This window comes from Cydia amplana, chromosome 26 (genome assembly GCF_948474715.1).
Source record: "Cydia amplana chromosome 26, ilCydAmpl1.1, whole genome shotgun sequence".
NCBI lineage: Eukaryota > Metazoa > Arthropoda > Insecta > Lepidoptera > Tortricidae > Cydia > Cydia amplana.
The window spans coordinates 7,125,237-7,146,120 of NC_086094.1; the positions used below are offsets into that span (position 1 = coordinate 7,125,237).

A 20,884-nucleotide genomic window follows, 5' to 3' on the forward strand; every position below is an offset into this window, starting at 1 on the left:
AAAGATTGCTTGACGAAAGCTCCCGTTTTACAGTTTTATGATCTCAATAAGCCCGTGGTAATTTCAGTAGATTCGTCTAAGAATGGATTAGGAGTTTGTCTTATGCAAAATGAATTACCGGTTTGTTACGCGTCGCGATCACTTACAAAAGCTGAGCAAGCTTATGCTCAGATTGAGAAGGAACTTTTAGCTGTGGTTTACGCGTGTGAGAAATTTTATATGTATATATATGGTAGGGGTGACATAATAATAGAAACAGACCATAAGCCTTTGGTCAGTATAATTTGCAAGCCCATAGCAACCGCTCCAGCTAGATTACAGCGAATGTTGCTTCGTTTACAGCCGTACACGTTCAAGTTAGTTTATAAGCCAGGAAAATATTTGTATATGGCAGATACGTTGTCACGCGCTGTAGAACCGACGACCACTCCAGCTGAAGTGCCGCGAGATCAGCTAGATTTGCAAGCACAAGTTTGTGCCATCGCGGTAAGTAACCCGTTACTGGACACGCATTTTGTAAAAATACAAGTTGCATCGCGAAATGACGTGGAAATACAGACAGTACTCAGGTATGTTAAGGATGGGTGGCCAACACAGAAACACGAGGTTGACATTCAAGCTAGGACTTATTGGGGTTACCGCGACGAACTTACGTTAGCATATGGAATGTTATGGAGAGGCGATAGAATTGTTATTCCAGTTGCGATGCGCAACGAAATGTTAAGGCGCGTGCACATAGGCCATTTAGGCTTAGATAAATGTAAGTTGCGTATTAGGGAGAGTATGTTTTGGCCAAATATAAATGCACATGTAGAGGACTACATAAGTAACTGTCAGGCATGTTTGACATTTAAAAATCAAAATAGAAAAGAAACCTTAATCCCACATCCAGTGCCAGAAAGAGCGTGGTCCAAACTAGGTGTTGATATATTCCATTTTCAGCAAAACCAATACTTGATAGTAGTGGATTATTTTAGCAAATACGTTGAAGTTGCAAAATTGAATTCTTTAACCTCTGATCACGTTATCAAGGAATTGAAAATCATTTTCAGTCGACATGGTATTCCTAACACAGTTATCTCTGACAACGGGCCTGAATTTAGGTCCAACAGTTTTGAAATATTCTCTGCAGAGTGGAGTTTCACACATATAACGTCATCGCCACACTTTGCACAGTCTAATGGCCAAGTTGAAAGGACGGTTCAAACGATTAAAAACTTGCTAAAGAAAACTCACTATGAAAAAACGGAATTTAGATTAGCTTTGATAGAGTACCTGAATACTCCTATTAGTAATAAACTAGCTTCCCCTTCTGAGCTTCTTAACAGCCGTAAACTAAGAGGTATTGTTCCATGTCCTCCAAAACTGCTTTTGCCTAAAATTCAAAAAAATGTAAAAAAAGAGTTGAAAATACGCCAAGAAATCCAAAAATATCAATATGACAGAAATGCTCGTGATATGTCTGAATTACACCCTGGACAAAGTGTAAAAGTGAGAATAGACAAACGTTGGGTGAGTGGTACCATTGTATCATTGCGCGGTATACGCTCGTATCTTGTAAAAATATGTGGTGGTGGCACTCTGATTAGGAATAGACGACATCTTATTAAAGATTCCGATCAGCGCCCGGCAGCGCAAGACACTCCAGTGTGCTCCCTGCCTTACGATGATATCGGTATCCGCAGTGATAACGCGGTGACGTCATCGAGCGCCGTAGCCGGCGCGCCGACCGCCATCGACACCGGGTTTAACTCACGTGAAATGCTCGCGCACCCCGGTCCATCCAGTTTACTATCTGCTCCCACCAATAATAATAGTAATAACTATGTTACTCGCTCCGGCAGGGAGGTGATCGTTCCTGATCGGTGGGGTTCCTGGGGCTGGTAAACAGTTTGGAATGGTAATGTACCTATCTATTGTATTTTAAGATGTATACCTATAACAATAAGTTCTATAATCATCACTGTTATCTGTTATCTATATTAATGTAATGCATGTGTATGCACTATATTGATTTTGTAGCTAAATAAAATGTATTTTGTTATACCTAAGTTATTTGAATAATTTTAATGATTATGTCATGATAACATAAAGAAATTATTATTTTTATAAATGTTACACAGGTACCTAATAATAATGTTCAGTGTCTGAATTAAGTACATTTTCTCAATAATCATCATTTTATCTGAAATAAAATGTGGTTTGAAATTTTAACACTGTTGCATAAATATGTATCTTAGATAAGAAAATCGTTTAGCATGCATTTTGATGTTTTAAAATTGTACACAAGCATAAAGTTTAGTTTTAGTCTTTTCAAAATTTACCTAACCTAACAGTCAGCATTAGCATTTATTTCTAAAATTACATGAGAGATTATTTGTTCTTTCATAAATAAAAACAAAACAACGGCTGTTTACTACACATAGAACGTCATACTTAGTCATAAGTCATAAGTTAACGTATGCATTATATTATATGTAATTTGAGAGAGAATTTTTTTTTTGTGTATTTTTTTTTAAAGAGGAGATTGTCGGTACTTTGCTTAATGTACATTCATGCATGTGTGGGTAAGCATAGAATAAATGAGACTCAGTCTTGATCTGAAACTTGTGTTTGATTGTTGCTTCCCAAGTACGTTAACAGGTACAGTATTATAATTATGTATCCAATGTGATTTATTCAACATACGATATAATGTGTACTATGTATATGTAGTATATTATATTTTTACATTAAAAATTCAATCTGTCAGCTCCCAGTGGCTCATATATGAGCCAGAACGCTTATGGGTGACGTCATATCGTGGGATTCGACAGGTTAAAACTATAAAATGTGTGCTCGAGAAGCCATGCTTTTAGTTTAGTCAAGGACCATAACCAATGTTTAGTTTTAAAACATTGCAAGGATGGGGCGGATGTGACCTCTGCAGGTAATTTATTGTGTACGGTTGGACCCATCACGTGAGTGACTTTTCGGACTTCGCCAGTCGTCGCTTCACAGGGAGAAGCATATTTGGGTGCCGCAAATAATTTATTTATTCACGAGCACATGGTACTTGTAGTACAGTACTTTTTATATAAAATATACTTGTATAACGGTCTACAATGTATGACAAAAGCGTATACCATAGAAATATAACCAAAGACAACCAAAGAGGGGAAATCTCGAATCTTGAATCTCGTCTACGATGGTACGGCCACACTCGAAGAAGAGGAAATGACCATATTGTAAACATTGCGCTAAACCTTCCTGAACGCCCTAGAGGAAGAGGCAGGCCAAAATCCACGTGGTGGTCCAATATTAGAAACGACCTGGAGAACCTGAACATCGAAGAACAGACAACCCAGAACCGACCACTCTGGCGCAAATTGACAAGGAGACCCGACCCCACATAGGTGGGATAAGGGAAGGAAGAAGAAGAAGACAACCAAAGAGGGGAAAGTCTTGTAGGTACTCGATCGTAAAAATATCGTATCCAGTATAAGATAATTACCACAATATGCAGGCGGCCGCTTTCGCACTTATATTTGTAGCATCCCGAGCCCCAATGTTGCCATTCCCGTATCTGGAAGAAACAACATAATTTATTTATTTACACGATTTACGGTTTTATTAAGTATACATACTTCTAGATTTATACAGGACGGGTACCTGAATAATGGTTATGCCACTTGGAGTAAACAGTTGCGTAGTTATATCTAAATAAACATTATATTCTGCAGTTTCGTAAATGAAATAATCAAAAGATATGCAAGCAAGAAAAAAAGCGTGCCTACTTATTGATTCCTTTCAGGTGGCAAAGATAGATCGAAACGTCTAGAAGCGTCTCTGCTTTAGGTACGTCGCCATCAGATATATCGGAGTGGCCGAGGTGCTCAAAAATATCTGAACACGCCTCTATTGTCAAGGTGTTAAGAGTGCGTGATCAGAATGTTCAGATTTTTTTAGCACCTCGGCCGCTCCGATATATCTGATGGCAACTGTACTTTTATGAATTCTCGTCAGAAGACTGTTAAGCTAACAGTCTTATAAGCCAATGCTAATACAGAATACAGGGCTATAGTATGTATAACTATTATGTATAACTACATAATATATGTGTAATAGTAATAACAACTTACAGTCATAACGATAGCTTTCACTTCACACGGTTAATATAATTAAGCATACCTATAGACGGTCAAGCAAATCTTGTCAGTAGAAAAAGGCGCCAAATTCAAATTTTCTATGGGACGATATCCCTTCGCGCCTATATTTTTCAAATTTGCCGCCTTTTCCTACTGACAAGATCTGCTTGACCATCTATACCTACATTAAAAATGCTTTGTCAAGCGTAAGCAAGAATTGTTATATTTAGTAGAAAACCCATTTTTAACTACTCGCCCCTCCAAAGCATCTGGGTCATTTTATTTTAAGTTGTACACTTTATATGGCGGTAACGGAATGGAAGAAACGAAAAAAGTAATATAATTCTTCCATTCCGTTACCGCCATATAAAGTGTATGGAAAATGGTAACAGAATGGAAATTAAAAGTGTACAACTTTAAATACAATGGCCCATCCACACTTCCATCGTGTAATATTATTACGCTATGCAAACACACAAAACAAAAGTGTGCTTTTGTTGTTCTGTGTGTTGCATGTACAGTCGCCATCAATATATCGGAGCGGCCAAGGTGTTCACAATGGATTACTAATATGTTGCATAAAATTTATTGTCATATTTTACTTTCGCATAGCAACCCTTGGCAGAATCATCATTTCGCAGAATTACTTTTTGCATAAGTTTCAATGCATACTGTTGTTTCGCACAATTTTGTAAAGCTGAATAATGCAATGGCATAATGTCAATTTGAAGAATATACCTATAATCGAATAATTGTTTTGCCGAAAATTGCGTCGCATAATATTTACTTGTGCATACTGTATTTTCGCACAATTTCCTTAGGCAGAATAATTCATTGGCATAGTGTTGACGAGAATAATATTTTCCGTACCCTACTCCACCAATGAACACCTACTCCAACAGTTCCTATTGAGCAGGGGTCGCAATTCTAACCTAACCTAACCTACACTTCTGACAGAAATTCCTTTTATGTAGGGGTCGCAGTTCTAACCTAACCTAACCTACAATTCTGGAAGCAGTTTGTTTTTGTGTAGGGGTCGCAGTTCTAACCTAACCTAACCTGTAGTTCTGGCAGCAATTCCTATTGTGTAGGTTCAGTCAGCGACATGAGTATTATGCGGTAACAATTTCGGCAGAACTTTAATTCAGCTGCATAATTCTGCGAAATTAAAGTCTGCAATATGAGCAATATGCCATAAGAAATTCGGTGGAATGTAATTTTTGCTACATACAATTCTGCGTATGTAAAATCGACGATATTAGTATTCTGCTATTCAAAATTCTGCCAAATGAATGTTATGCGACATGACAGTTATGCTAATTATACAATTATGCAAAAGTATCATTCGGTTAAAAATGTTTCTGCGAAACCTGCTATGCGAAGTGTATTTCGGACAATCGATATTATGCAAGATAAAGGGAAGCCGTTCACAATATCTGAACACGCACTCTAATACCCTGACAATAGAGGCGTGTTCTGATATTTGTCCCGCCCCGATATGTGTGATTACTTCAGAGGCTTAGGTATTCTTAGGATGCGTACGCATTTTTAAAATGGTTCCTCTCTCTAGAAGTAGTTCACACTTTTAAGGGGCCCACTGATTACCAGTCCGCCGGACGATATCGGCCTGTCAGTTGTTCGGAGCTGTCAACGTTTTGTTCTAACTGACAGGCCGATATCGTCCGGCGGACTGTTAATCAGTGGGCCCCTTTAGCATTAAAAAAACAGAATGTATTTTGCGTTTAGGGGTCATTCATTAATTACGTCACACGAATTTTTAGGTTTTTTGACCGCTCCTCCCCTCCTTGTCCCCCCTCCCCCCCTAGTGTGACGTCACATTTTTTCTTTTGGTCACCAGTTATGTCAACCAGACGCTTCGCGATTTCTGCGAACAACTTATGCGCGCTGGGACCCCATGGACCTAGAGTTTCAACTCCAAATGGTACAAAATGGTACTCTCTACCGAGGCTCTTGTATTTGTTACGTTTTAAAATTTCGGCGCTTTCCGCCGCCCCGACCGCTTTTACATTAGTCCGTTGGAGGTGGGACGATGCCAGTGTGTCTACGCAGGTAGCATCCCACACTAACATCCGTCCCAAGCTCCAAGGAACTAAGGACACCCCATCGGGCCTCTTGCCATCGTCTCTGAAAATGCCAGTCGGCTCAAGATTTTATCAAAATATTTTTGACGATATAAATATTAGTAATTTTATAACCCAAAACTGCTTAGGAAAGAAAATTAAACGAATAGATTTAGATTTAGATATTTATTCTCATAATATGAAATTACATTATAAATTATGCTAAACTAATCTACATGAATTTATATTATGATCGTCATTAACATTAACATGATATTATTTATTAGATACAAATTAAAAATGTCTTAAAAATAATCAATCTTCTGTCAACAATTTTATCAATTCATGTCAAAACAAAATACGGGAATAACTAAGTACGAGTATCTCTTAATGATCGTCATGTTCTAAATACAATAAATATGGTATACATTACGTTGAATATCAATAAATGAGAACATGTCAAATTTACACGATTCAATTTACAATTTCAAATGTCAAAGTCATATACTCATTTACTGAATAAAGTGGATTATTCAATAAAAGGACCCTCAGTTGACGTTCAAATATTTCGTCAGATGTTTCCATTCGTAATTCAGCGGGTAGACGCTCGTAGTATGTCGGGCCGATTACTCGCGGGTTTTTGCATGAAAGTGCCATGCGTCGCGGCACTGTTCTGAGTCTCCCCGTGGATCTGATTAATTTGCCCGTGACCTCAACACGTTTAAACTGTGGCAGGTTTTTTCTTACGAACATCAATACTTCGAATATGTATAGTGAGTAGTGCGTCATTATTCGATTTTTCTTAAATACTTCCTTACAAGGGTGCCTGGGTTTAACTCCTGCCAGTAACCGTATCGCACGTTTCTGGAGTATTAATACGCGATTTGCATCCGTGGAATTGCCCCAAATAACCGTACCATATGACATCAACGAGTGAAAATGCGAGAAATATACGGCCTTCAGTGACTTCCTAGATATTAGTGGTTGTAGTTTTTTTATGGCAAAAATAGCACTACTCAACCTATTACATAGCCCGTCAACATGGCACTTCCAATGCAGATTTGAGTCAAGTGTAAAACCCAGAAATTTGGTCTCATTACATATAGGCATAGGCCCGTCAGCGATACACGGTGGCACTTCAGCGTTACGTCCTGAAAAAATCATAACATTTGATTTGGCCACATTTAAGAGCAGGCCATTAGAGGAAAACCACGTTTTCAACTGGTCACTTCCTTCGTGAATTTTTTCAGCAAGTTGCGTGTGCGATTTTGCGTTGACGACGACTGTTGTGTCATCCGCAAATAGAATAGAAATGCCACTCGTAATTGCCGACGGGAGGTCATTTATAAATAATAAGAATAACGTGTTGCCAGTTGCCGATCCTTGAGGGATGCCCAAATTGACATAACCAGTATCTGAAGACACTGTTTTGCCACTTATGGACATTTTGACCACCTGCTTGCGGCCAGACAAGAATGATGCAAACAAACTTAGAGCGGAATCAGTAATGCCGTACATACTTAACTTATTTAGAAGCAATTTATGATTTATTACATCAAATGCTTTTGAAAGATCGCACAGTATGCCCGCCATTTTGTACCTATCATCTAGACCAGTCATAATGCAGTCTACCATCTTATGTGCCGCCATGGTAGTGGATCTTTTTTGTCTGTATGCGTACTGATGGTCAGTAAGTAGCTTATTAGATTCCAAGTGGGCCATTAGGGAAGATGATAGAATGGACTCCACTAGCTTTGAGATGGTAGGCACGATGGTTATGGGCCTATAGTTGTTGACATCACTCTTGTCTCCTTTCCCTTTATATACAGGGCATACTCTCGTACTTTTAAGAACACTTGGGTATGTACCAACTAGAAACATGTCATTTAATAAAACTTCTAAAATGTCAGATAAAATAGGCCATATACTTAATATAATGTTTAAAGATATAAAACGATTATCGTTTTAAAAACTTGTTATTTAAATGTACAGCGAATAAAATAATTTAAATAAATTTTCGGTTACTGATCAAGTTAAAGTGACGTCACAAAGTTTGTGTCTCCCCCCTCCCCCATGTCACAATATGTCACATTTTCTTGACCCCCTCCCTCCCCCTAAACGTGTGATGTAATTAATGGATAACCCCTTATGGCAAAATACAAAAAGATTTAGCGTACAGCTGTTTCTGCGTCAGTTGCGTACCTCGTATATATCACCCGTGATCCAATCCCAAAAGCCCTGTGTGTCAGAAGTCATTACTTAGAGAAAACTAGCTTAAATCTAAATTTTAATTGAGGCATTGTACCAAGGATGCTGGCGACATTTCCTCGCTGTATCGCAATGCTGATACGTTGTGCGAGGCAGCCGCTAGCTCTTCGGTCACCAGTTACGTCAACCAGGGCTATAACCGCGAAAATCGAAGTTCGCAAATTGCGGGCATTTTTCTCTGTCACTCTAATCACGCCTTCATTGGAGTAAAAGAGAAAGATCCCCGCAATTTGCGAAAAACGGTTTTCGCGGTAGTCCCTATCGACGCTTCGCGATTTCTTGAACTCTGATTATGATCTTATTTATGAACTGACCTGCCGACAAGACTTCTGCTCCCACACGCGGTCGCTGTGGTCGAAACACTTGGAGTGCGCGCCGTAGTTCTCAAGCGCGAAGTTCACGTCAGTCTCTGTAACAATATTATGTATTTGTAGCCGCCGTGCAGGTCAGGAGCAGGGATGTTGCGAATATCCGCATCCGCATCCGCAACCGCGGAACTTCCGCATTATTTTCATCATCCGCATCCGCATAAAATCGATGCGGATTTAATGCGGATGCGGATATGGAACAGTTCGGCACAGGAACGTCTTAGCATCGGCGTAAGTGCTAGACTGCTAGGTAATTTAGTAATTAGCCAAAAAAACCTATTAGAAATTAGCAGTCAAGCGAGAGTGGGACTTAATGTACGGAACCCTTTGAACGCGAGTCCGACTCGCACTTGGCCGGTTTTTTGAAATAAAAATGACTAAAATGTAATATTTGACGTTTTTTATGTACCTATCTTGACATCCGCATCCGCATCCGCGGATGTGAGCCTTTAAAAATCCGCATCCGCATCCGCATCCGCGGATGTCAAAAAATCGGCATCCGCAACATCCCTGGTCAGGAGCTCGACGACTCAAATAAAAAGCTTCAATACTTAGTGAACTTATATAATCTTCCAAAGATACTAGTTACAAAGGATTCTTGCCAAAACGGTTAAATGTAGAAGTGGTGTGGTTGTTGTATGAAGGCTGATGAGAGAGTGATTTGCATAATTTCAATAGTACAAAAGGTGGTTTAAATTTAGGTGCCTCTAATTGGCCGCGATACAAAGTATGTGGAGCGCTCCTATTGGTGCTTAAGAAAAAGCTTCCGAATACTAGCCGAGCCCGACGGCCGCGTTTAGCTACTGCATTAGGAATGTATTAAGAGTTTATACAAATAAAAGGTTGCGTTTGCAACAGTATTAAGAAGAGAGAAGCTAACCTCATCGATACTATCTACCGGTCACTGGTCACTGACCGGTCGGCAATACTAATGCGCTGCGAGAGAAAGCTGCCAGCTCTCTGGAGAGCATAAGCATAGAGAAATATAGTAAGACAAGAGAGCTCACTCCATACATCAGTTTTCGTACCAAAAAGACTATTATTTTCATAGTCTACATCTAGCATCGAGTAGCGGAACTAACAGTACTGCTACTTGACAATAGATATAGCACCGACCGGAAAGTCTTATGTTGTTATGTTGTTGTTGTAATAATAATAGTCTTTTTGGTACCAAAACTGATGCATGGAGTGAGCAATCTATGTATTTCTTTCTCTATGGCATAATCAAAAGTATTGCCATTCAGCGAGGGAATGCTGCCAGCATCTTTGGCGCAATGCCGCGGGGGCCATATTTAGATGTATTTTAATTTACATTAGAAGTGCGCGCGCGTTGCAGGCGGTCTCTGTGGAGCCGCGGTTATTTAGAATAAGGTATTAACTTACTGTGCTTAAGCGCGATGTAGGAAACGCTAACGCCATCTGTTAGAATATTGTGGTACGACGTTGAGACGCCACAGACTTACTGGGTGTATTTTCTTCATACTCGCAGCGACTGCCTCGTATGAGCACGCTTTTGTGTCTCCACGTAAACTCCTGCAGATAGGGGCAGTAGTCAGCCAGGGACACGGAGCCTCCGTAGTGCGCCTCTTCGCCTGGGGCCACATTGGGGAGCGTGTCGAAGTGCTGAGACGAGTAATAAATGGTATAAATAAGTACATATAATATGATAATACTTTAATTTAACACATTGCCACCCAGCCAAACGAGACATCCGCGCCAGGCCACAAAAATTTCGTCATGAGCTCTCGGAAATATGTTGCCATTGACATCGTTTTCTAGGTTCTCGGGGGTGCAGATTTCGAAAAAGTCTGAGATATTCCGATTAGTGCGGACTTTTAATCCAAGTTTGAATAGATATTTAGTAATAAAATACCTGATACGCTCTTGGTAATATGTTCTCATGTCGAACCAGGTTACAGAGAACGACGGCCGAGCGCCGCGGCGAGCATTCTGTCCTTAACTGTACTTTTTCGCAAAAGTCAACATGGACATCGTTTTCTAGGTTCTCAGGGTTGCAGATTTTGAAGCCCATGCGTATTCAGATTCGTAACTTTTTAAGGGTCCTAACCCAAATTTGAATAGATATTTAGTAATAAAATACCTGATAAGCCCTTGGTAATATGTTCTCATGTCGAACCAGGTTACAGAGAACGACGGCCGAACGCCGCGGCGAGCATTCTGTACGCAACGGGTCTCCTTTGACGCGTTCACAAAATGGCGCCGGGTTCTTACGCCTGAAAAGAAAAGTTTATAAAATATTTGTTTGGCAAGTATAGTTTATCAGTCGAGTGAGAGAATCATACATTCTTTTTTTTGTAAACTTTATTGCACAAATAAAGTACAAATGGCGGACTTAATGCCTAAAGGCAATCATTACCAGTCAACCATCAGGCTAAACAGAAACGGTAGTAGGTGCAGGCAATAAACAATAAAAAGCGGCCATGTGCGAGTCGGACTCGCTCATGAAGGGTTCCGTATTTAGGGGATTTATGACGTATTAAAAAAACTACGTACTAGATCTCGTTCAAACCAATTTTCGGTGGAAGTTTGCATGGGATATATTTTTTTTAGTTTTATCATTCTCTTATTTTAGAAGTTACAGGGGGGGGGGGGACACACATTTTACCACTTTGGAAGTGTCTCTCGCGCAAACTATTCAGTTTAGAAAAAAATTATATTAGAAACCTCAATATCATTTTTGAAGACCTATCTATATACCCCACACGTATGGGTATGATGAAAAAAAAAAAATTTGAGGTTCTGTTCTAAGTATGGGGAACCCCCAAAATTTATTGTTTCTTTTCTATTTTTGTGTGAAAATCTTAATGCGGTTCACAGAATACACTACTTACCAAGTTTCAAAAGTATAGTTCTTATAGTTTCGGAAAAAAGTGGCTGTGACATACGGACGGACAGACGGACAGACAGACAGCCAGACGTTTTTTGCCATTTGGCTACGGAACCCTAAAAAGCAGAATAGGTATGAGTCCTCTCTTTCCGAACATACTCTACTGACAAAACTTATTTGCCAGACTAGGTATATCACCAATCACGAACGTCCAACAAAATATTGCTACTAATGATGAAAAACCCACAGATTATAAAAGCTGTCAGGGACACTAAAAAAGTATCTAGTCTATGGTTCATGTTTCTATGGATTGGGCATTACTGTATTTTTTTAACGATTGCAGCGTCATCTGCGTTAAGCTTTGCGCGTTCATCCTCATTGTAGGTGATACAAATAAATGCCTTTTTATTACTTATTATAAAAAACAACTTACTCTTCATATTCCTTATCAGAGATGCTTGTAAAGATAAATATGGACTTTAATACATATTACCAAAGAGAATTTAGTATAGAGGCGTAATGTAAAAGCAAATTTTGTAGTCACAGTAAATTTACTGCCATCTTTCGACACCGGATTAAAACTTTTAGAACGCCATATGACTTTGATCCTTGTTTTTTCACTTGTTAAATATCAAACGGTGTCGCCATCTACACGACTATAGGCCAGAGGTATGGCGCCATCTATTCGAGCATAATTATTCATTAACCTTTTCGACGCCGTGTCAAACACAAAAGCTGTCACTCAGACGCCACGTCACCGAAGTGTCAAAACTGAAATTGAACTTTATGCATATGCACCTAGGTCTATGTTGCTCTGTGGTCTATGACCGATTAATCCGTCTTTGGCGTTGGACCTACGGTGCGTATATATCGGTCATTGGCGTCCAAAAGGTTAATAACAAAGTAGGTAGCATTTCATTTGTCTCGTAAATTTTTTGAACAAATGAAATTCAACCCAATTGTAAATACACCAAGATTCAAATTTCCTTGGCTATAATTTTTGTATGGTAGCGGCACGAGGCTACAGTCAATAACTTACTCCGTTTTATCATCCGTGGTATCGCTTGGAAAAGAGAAAAATCTTTCAATTTAAGGTGTACAAAGATAAATATTAGAATTATTTATATTTATTTTATTTTATTTTAGTACATGGAAAACCAACAGCGCTACATACGAGGGGCGTTCAAAATATTCTCGGTATTGATATCTTACAACCTCTTCTAAAATTTCTTTCGTTACTGGCCGCTAAGGTTTATTCATTGACATTAAAAAAAAGTATAATTCGAACCGAGATGTTCTTTTGTTTTTCTGCAATTGCTGAACAAACATGAACATCATGTGGGAATTGACAATGTTAACTAAATTAGAACATCGATGCGTGATAAAATTCTTGACAAAACAGGGTAAAAATCAAAAAACCATAAAAGAGGAAATGGATTGTGTTTACCGTGAGTCTGCTCCTTCTTTATCTACCATTCAAAAGTGGTCAAGCGAGTTTAAACGTGGAAGGGAGAGTGTTGAAGACGACCCTAGACCTGGCCGGCCTGTAGTAGCTACTTCACAAGAAAATATTGATAAAGTGGAAAAACTTATATTGGAAGATGGTCGAGTGAAGGTAAAATCTATAGCACAAGTAACCAATCTCTCTATTGGTACCGTACATGATATTATCCATGACCATCTTAATATGTCAAAAGTAAGTGCAAGATGGGTTCCGCGAATGCTGACTCGGCTTCAAAAAGACATGCGTGTAGCTTGTTGTTCCGATTTTATTGACCTGTGCGGTGAAAATCCTGATGAGGTGCTGCAAAGAATAGTTACTGGAGATGAAACCTGGGTTCATCATTATGACCCAGAGAGTAAACAAGAGTCCATGCAGTGGCACATTAAGGGTTCAGCTCATCCCAAGAAGTTCAAGGTCATCCCTTCAGCTGGCAAGGTCATGGCCACGATATTTTGGGATTGTGAAGGAGTATTACTGATCGATTATAAAGAAAAAGGTGTAAATATCACAGGACAGTACTACGCTAACATTCTACGTCAATTAAAGGATGTAATTAAAGAAAAGAGGCGAGGAAAGTTAACCAAAGGTATTCTGCTTCTGCATGACAACGCCCCCGTCCATACTGCTCATATTGCCAAGGCAGCTATTGTTGAATGTGGGTTTGAAACTGTTACTCACCCACCGTATAGTCCGGACTTAGCCCCCAGCGACTTCTTTTTGTTCCCCAATCTTAAAAAGGATCTGCGTGGAAATAAATTTTCCGATGATGAAGCATTGAAGGCGGCAGTGGAGGAGCATTTTTACACCAAAGATAAAAAATATTTTTATGCAGGATTAAAAAAAATAATTGATCGATCTTTTAAGTGTATGAACATAGGGGGGGAGTATATTGAAAAATAAAAATATCAAACTTTTCGTACTTGTTTGTTTTCATTCTCATACCGAGAATATTTTGAACACCCCTCGTATATCCAGAAATTACAATAGAATCACAGAGCCAATTATATTAATAAAATAGGGTGTCGTGATCTGAGACTTTTTTATACCTAAACGGAAACCACACTAAAGACTTGTACCTATCTTGATTTACAATGAGACTGCTCAGTAAATAATACTTACTACCTGTTTACTATTTACTCACAATTTAGATTGGCCAATATGAAATAGTATAGAATAGTTTGTATTCGTAAACACACAGACGATAGACATACATAAAAAGAACATAGTGAGAATAAAGTGTCACGAAATGCCCCCATTTCAGCATGTTGCTGGCAGCTTCCAGCGCTGGTCTTCCGATGAGACCATCAAGTGAGAAAATAGTATTCAGTCCAATACCTGTAGCTGGTGGTAAGTATATGGTACAAAGTGTACAACGAGCTGTAAAATTGCATACCCACTTTATGAATTGAACACATTCATAAAGTGGGTCTGCACTTTTGCAGCTGGGTGTATACGTCAACGCGCAGTCGAGTCCTCAGCCCCAGTCTAAAGGCGCCGCCACACTAGTCGGCAGGAGACACTACAATACAAGCTGTACCTCAACCTTTGCGTGTTCAGCCACTGCTTGCACGACGTGGTCGCGAACTAGCAGCCCAGTACTCAACCCCAGTCTAAAGGCGCTGCCACACAGTCGGCAGGAGACACTACAATACAAGCTGTGCCTCAACCTTTGCGTGTTCAGCCACTGCTTGCACGACGTGGTCGCGAACTAGCAGCCGAGTACTCAACCCCAGTCTAAAGGCGCTGCCACACAGTCGGCAGGAGACACTACAATACAAGCTGTACCTCAACCTTTGCGTGTTCAGCCACTGCTTGCACGACGTGGTCGCGAACTGACAGCCACTAAACCCCAGTCTAAAGGCGCCGCCACACTAGTCGGCAGGAGACACTACAATACAAGCTGTACCTCAACCTTTGCGTGTTCAGCCACTGCTTGCACGACGTGGTCGCGAACTAGCAGCCCAGTACTCAACCCCAGTCTAAAGGCGCTGCCACACAGTCGGCAGGAGACACTACAATACAAGCTGTGCCTCAACCTTTGCGTGTTCAGCCACTGCTTGCACGACGTGGTCGCGAACTAGCAGCCGAGTACTCAACCCCAGTCTAAAGGCGCGGCCACACTAGTCGGCAGGAGACACTACAATACAAGCTGTACCTCAACCTTTGCGTGTTCAGCCACTGCTTGCACGACGTGGTAGCGAACTGGCAGGCAAGTACTCAACCCCAGTCTAAAGGCGCTGCCACACTAGTCGGCAGGAGACACTACAATACAAGCTGTACCTCAACCTTTGCGTGTTCAGCCACTGCTTGCACGACGTGGTCGCGAACTAGCAGCCGAGTACTCAACCCCAGTCTAAAGGCGCTGCCACACAGTCGGCAGGAGACACTACAATACAAGCTGTACCTCAACCTTTGCGTGTTGAGCCACTGCTTGCACGACGTGGTCGCGAACTAGCAGCCGAGTACTCAACCCCAGTCTAAAGGCGCTGCCACACAGTCGGCAGGAGACACTACAATACAAGCTGTACCTCAACCTTTGCGTGTTGAGCCACTGCTTGCACGACGTGGTCGCGAACTGACAGCCGAGACCCCGGCCCCAGTCTAAAGGCGCTGCCACACCGTAGTCGGCGCGGTACCAGCCCGTGTCCTCCATTAAGGCGAGGGTGATGCGGCTGAACACGGAGTTCTGTGTGTGGGTGCCTGTCATGGCTTCGTTCTGGAAAAAGAGGAAATATTTATTTAACCTTTTGATCTCCGTCATCCGATTTCGGAAAGAAATCAGACGGATCTAGTGCGTAAATTACCATAGAAATAGTTCTACGGCTACTTCGGACCATATTTTCACGGGTTCGGATCGGATTCGGATCGGACGTAGTGCGAAACCGCTCTAAAGCTGCGGCGCGTCATCGTGAACCTTGTCGGGATGCACGAAGGTTGATATTGGGCTGTAGACGCGCGCGTCAGTCGTCGATCTCTATGGCGATATGGCGGTCGAAGGATTAATCATAGCATAAATATAAAATATTGGATGTAAGGCTTAGCACGCACTGCGGTTTTTAAAAAGCGGTTCCGCTACCGCAAAAAATGTAACGTACGGCATTCTTAAATCGCAAGTGCGTGCGCTTATAAAGAATGCCGTACGTTACATTTTTTGCGGTAGCGGAACCGCTTTTTAAAAACCGCAGTGCGTGCTAAGCCTAACTCCGCAAAGCTCAGTCTCCCAGATATTAAATATTAAAGTACCTATTATACTCGATAAACGCCTAACATCCGTTGGCTCGTTGGGTCGACGACATACGGAAGATTGCGGGTCTCTTCTGGATGAGATTAGCTCAGGACCGGGACAAGTGGCGTACTAGAAGAGACGCCTATGCTCAGCATTGGGCAATAAAGGGCTGATATGATGATGATGCTTACCTCGAAGAGTCGTTTCTCCCAGTGCGTAAGCGCAGTCCCGTCCCCCCCCTGGTCTTCCAGCTCCGCCCCCTCCAGAGTTGAGCAGTTGAAATGCTCTCGAACCTGTACATAGTTGGAGGATTATGAACTTTATTTTAAAGTTATAGGGTTTAATTTTAATTCAAGGGTTAAGACTAATGCAATATGTTTATTATTATACGTATTACGTCAGATACCACAGAGTAGCCTAGATGGAAGGTTGCGAGCTCAGATCATAGAAGTAAGGAGATTTATAACGAAGCATAATTTCAACGGGACTCGGTGTCTCCAACTGTGCCCCACCACATCATTGAGGGCGTGGCCAGACAACCAACTCACGCGCTGTGATTGGCCGAACCGCGCGGGGTAAAGGACAAGAGCGGCGACGCTAGAGAGTAGGACACGTCGATAAATTTACAGCAGCTATCGATATTTTGTATTTTGTTCTAAACATGACTTTATTGTTTTGGCATTAAAATATTTTAAATGTTTTATTTAAGGTACGATTAAGGTAAGTACCTATATCATTCGATCCATAAAGTTCTGTCACAAAGGTTTCTACTGATAGAATGTAATACAAAGCTTTTAATAAAAAATAGCAATGATTCGAAAGCTTGTTATATGTTTATCAAAACGTACCTAACATAATTGGTATAAAATTTAGTAACGATTTTATTTACTGTTTGTTTATATGGTTTACTTTGGGATTGTCGTTAGATGCGAGTAGGATTTTCACGACGGATCCGAAATGTATGGGAAGATCCGCGGATCCGGATCCAGATCCGGATAATTTTATACATTTCGGATCCGTATTGCAAACCCTACTTATAGGTATAAACTACAATATAATAAATAATATTTAAAACAGTTTTTTCTTTGACGTACCTACCTACTGCATTTTTATTAAAAATTAATAGGTATACTACTACAAAATAATAGTAAAATTTTAATTGAAAAATAATTACTTCCATACACACTATATCCAGATATTTTTATCGATAACGCTTAAACCTCAATTATGCATGAGCGCCACTCTAGTTCCTTGCGGAAAGAAGGGAACCGGTTAGCGGTCGTACCAAGAAACAATAATGCCGTTGTGGATATCGTTAGCGGCTTAATGCATTGCGCCGTTGCCTAGCACACTACAAATAGTTTTCGATGCTAAGCCGTCAATGTAGAATGCATATTCAAATTGCCACGCGTTTGTTTGGCAAAATGGTCCGACTCAGTAAAATTATATGTCACTGCATTTATTTGTTAAAATGTGTTGTTTTATTGACTAATACGTAAAAAAAATGTACTCACATGTGGTATGTAACTCCATGATCCCTATAGTTTTTGCTAGCACTCCTATTTCTACACGAAACAACGCTACAAACCGGCATTTTACGTAAATTGACGAGCACATTTTTCTACGACAGCTAAATTGCGACTGTCTTACCGGTCTTAAAAACTAACCTCTTTGACAACTCTCGGCGTGACGATCATGTGAAAAGTCCGCTCGATGTAGACGCCGCGAATCATTCATTTCTTGGTGACGTTTCGCACAACGCGGTCCACTTGTAATAATGGGTAAAGTACTTGAAATTCGGTATAAAAACGAACCTCTTTGACAACTCTCGGCGTGACGATCATATGGAAGGTCCGTTCTATGTAGCCGCCGCGAATCATCCATTTCTTGGTGACGTTTCACACAACGCGGTCCACTTGTAATAATGGGTAAAGTACTTGAAATTCGGTATAAAAACGAACCTCTTTGACAACTCTCGGCGTGACGATCATGTGAAAAGTCCGCTCGATGTAGCCGCCGCGAATCATCCATTTCTTCCTGGTGACGTTCCGGACAACTCGATCCGACCACTTATGTATCTGCAGTCTAGAAAATAAACAAAATATACGGTGTATAGGAGCCGTGCGCGTTGGAGGGTCTGCCATCTTGTGGCCTAAATCGGAAACATTAACTGCTGCGGAAACTTCACGCCAAAACAACACCTTTTCTTGTGCATTGGAGGTTCTGCCATCTTGTGGGCTATATTGGAAGCTTAAACTTGGCATTTACCAGGCATAATGAGTGTTTTTTAGTTTTTAAGATATATTTCATAATAATTATGTATGCTAGGTCAAGCTAGGTAGGTTACCTAATTCGCCAGTAACTGGCCACCCTAAACAAAAAATGAATTATATTCACCTATAAACAGAATTCATTATTTTAGTATAAGGTTTCAATAACTGGCCAGCCTTCAATAACTAGCCACCTTATACTAAAATGAATTATATTTATGGGTGAATAGGATTCATTTTTAGTTTAGGGCGGCCAGTTACTAACAGGTGGCCAGTTACTGGCGAATTTATTTATGGGATATATTTTGAGTTTGAGTTTGAGTTTGGTCAAAAAAGGCGAGTGGCGTGAGTAACAATTTGAGGCAAAGCCGAAAATTGTTAACAAAGACGCCACGAGTATTTTTTGACTCGGTTAAACAACGTTGCATACAATACTTTTTCTACGACCAAGCACTTACTTTGAAATAAAATTGTAAATTTAACAAATATTTTTCATTCAAGAAGTAGCAAAGAATGGAGGGTACGGGCGGGAAAAGAATGAATGAAATAAAAAAAAAACACGTCTATGGTTCACTCATCTGTCAGAGATGACAATTAAAATTAGGTTGGCAACAATGTATTTCATAAGTACAACATTTTTTAAGTGGTCATTCATTACACGAAGTATCGTAAAAGTGCCAAAAAGATACTGCGTGTATGCACAAATACTTTTTTTGGCAATAGACTAAAGACTTGTCTTGACAACTATAAGATAGGGGTTTAAAGGTGTGTGCACGAGCCTTTAAATGACATATAAAAGCAGGGGGGTGTCACTCCGCAGTTTAGGTACATTTGGCCGGCGCGCCCATCGGACAGGCGTATGGCAGTGGGCTGCCGCTCGGCGTGCACGATAGTCGTGTCACATGGCGCTCGCGCAAAATTGAAAATATACAATGGCTTCGAAACTTACTTCCGTGAGAATCAGACATACTATCTCCGGATAAAAAATGTATGTTTACATAATCAACGTTTGTAATTCCTACATATTTATCTTAAAAATAATAAATCAGTGGGTATAAAGTCTATTTTTTTTATTCGGTAGACTAAAATGACATTTCATAGTATGAAATGACACATGATGTTCATACTATGAAATGTCATTTCAGTCTACCGAATAAAAAAATAGACTTTACGTATAAAAACTTGTCAAGTGATAACCCCGTGCCGACACTCACAGCTTGGTCATAAAACTGCGGCACGCAAAGGAGATTCACGGTTCGTGCGCGGTTATAAGTTTCAATTTTGCTTGCAGGCGGCGATATAGGTGTAATTTTATACCTAAATCTGACTTTTGTGAAGGAGTGAATTTTCTGTACGGTAGTACTATTAGTTATTCTGTGATAAAAGTACGGGAGTACAAAAAATAGTTTTCTTACTCTTCATCGAGGGGCGGGTTTCCTGTGTCGGGTCGCCTCTCCATGAGCGGTTCGCCATTATCGTCTCTGAAATCAATACATATTATAAAACAAAGTCCCCTGCCGCGTCTGTCTGTCTGTATGTTCGCGATAAACTCAAAAACTACTGGACGGATTTTCATGCGGTTATCACCTATTAATAGAGTGATTCTTGAGGAAGGTTTTGGTGTATAATTTTTAAAAGTTTTGTGTGAATTCGTTGAACTACCCGTGCGAAGCCGGGGCGGGTCGCTAGCTAAACAATAAATGCAGGTTGAACACGAGAATCGTAAGTTCAGACACAGTACCTATTAGAAGGAGTCTTTTAAACTAGCAACGTATCTTGTTTTTTTTTTATTCACGTTCGATATTAATTCCTCCGCTTTCGGATGTTATAACGATTTTCTTAATTTTCCCATAAAGTAGGTTAAATATAGTGCCCTCGGTGGTCAGATTTCAGATGTCAGATTTTTATTGGTAAAAAAATACAGATTTTTACACGTCATAATACAGCATCGGAGCAGCAGCGGAGGTCGCGGGTTCGAACCCCGGCTCGTACCAATGAGTTTTTCGGAACTTATGTACGAAATATCATTTGATATTTACCAGTCGCTTTTCGGTGAAGGAAAACATCGTGAGGAAACCGGACTAATCCCAATACGGGCCTAGTTTACCCTCTGAGTTGGAAGGTCAGATGGCAGTCGCTTTCGTAAAAACTAGTGCCCACGTTAATTACTAGGATTAGTTGCCAAGCGGACC

At 40.4% G+C, this 20,884-nt stretch overlaps 1 protein-coding gene and 1 long non-coding RNA gene across 2 annotated transcripts in view; both read right to left on the bottom strand.

Moving 5' to 3' along the window:
• The window catches only part of LOC134660292 (leishmanolysin-like peptidase), a 167,033-nt gene that overhangs the window by 2,879 nt on the left and 143,270 nt on the right, over positions 1-20,884 (bottom strand). The window contains exons 9-16 of the mRNA XM_063516044.1: positions 20,108-20,173; positions 18,384-18,507; positions 16,614-16,715; positions 15,725-15,912; positions 10,946-11,078; positions 10,308-10,467; positions 8,791-8,885; positions 3,494-3,565 (exon numbers count right to left, since the gene is read on the bottom strand). Of these exons, the coding sequence (XP_063372114.1) occupies positions 3,494-3,565; positions 8,791-8,885; positions 10,308-10,467; positions 10,946-11,078; positions 15,725-15,912; positions 16,614-16,715; positions 18,384-18,507; positions 20,108-20,173 (940 nt within the window). The remainder of the gene's footprint in view (positions 1-3,493; positions 3,566-8,790; positions 8,886-10,307; positions 10,468-10,945; positions 11,079-15,724; positions 15,913-16,613; positions 16,716-18,383; positions 18,508-20,107; positions 20,174-20,884) is intronic.
• Positions 4,987-5,560, bottom strand: LOC134660200 (uncharacterized). The gene is made up of 2 exons (XR_010097854.1): positions 5,177-5,560; positions 4,987-5,117 (listed from the first exon to the last, which is right to left on the bottom strand). It is a non-coding gene; the product is annotated as an uncharacterized LOC134660200 (long non-coding RNA).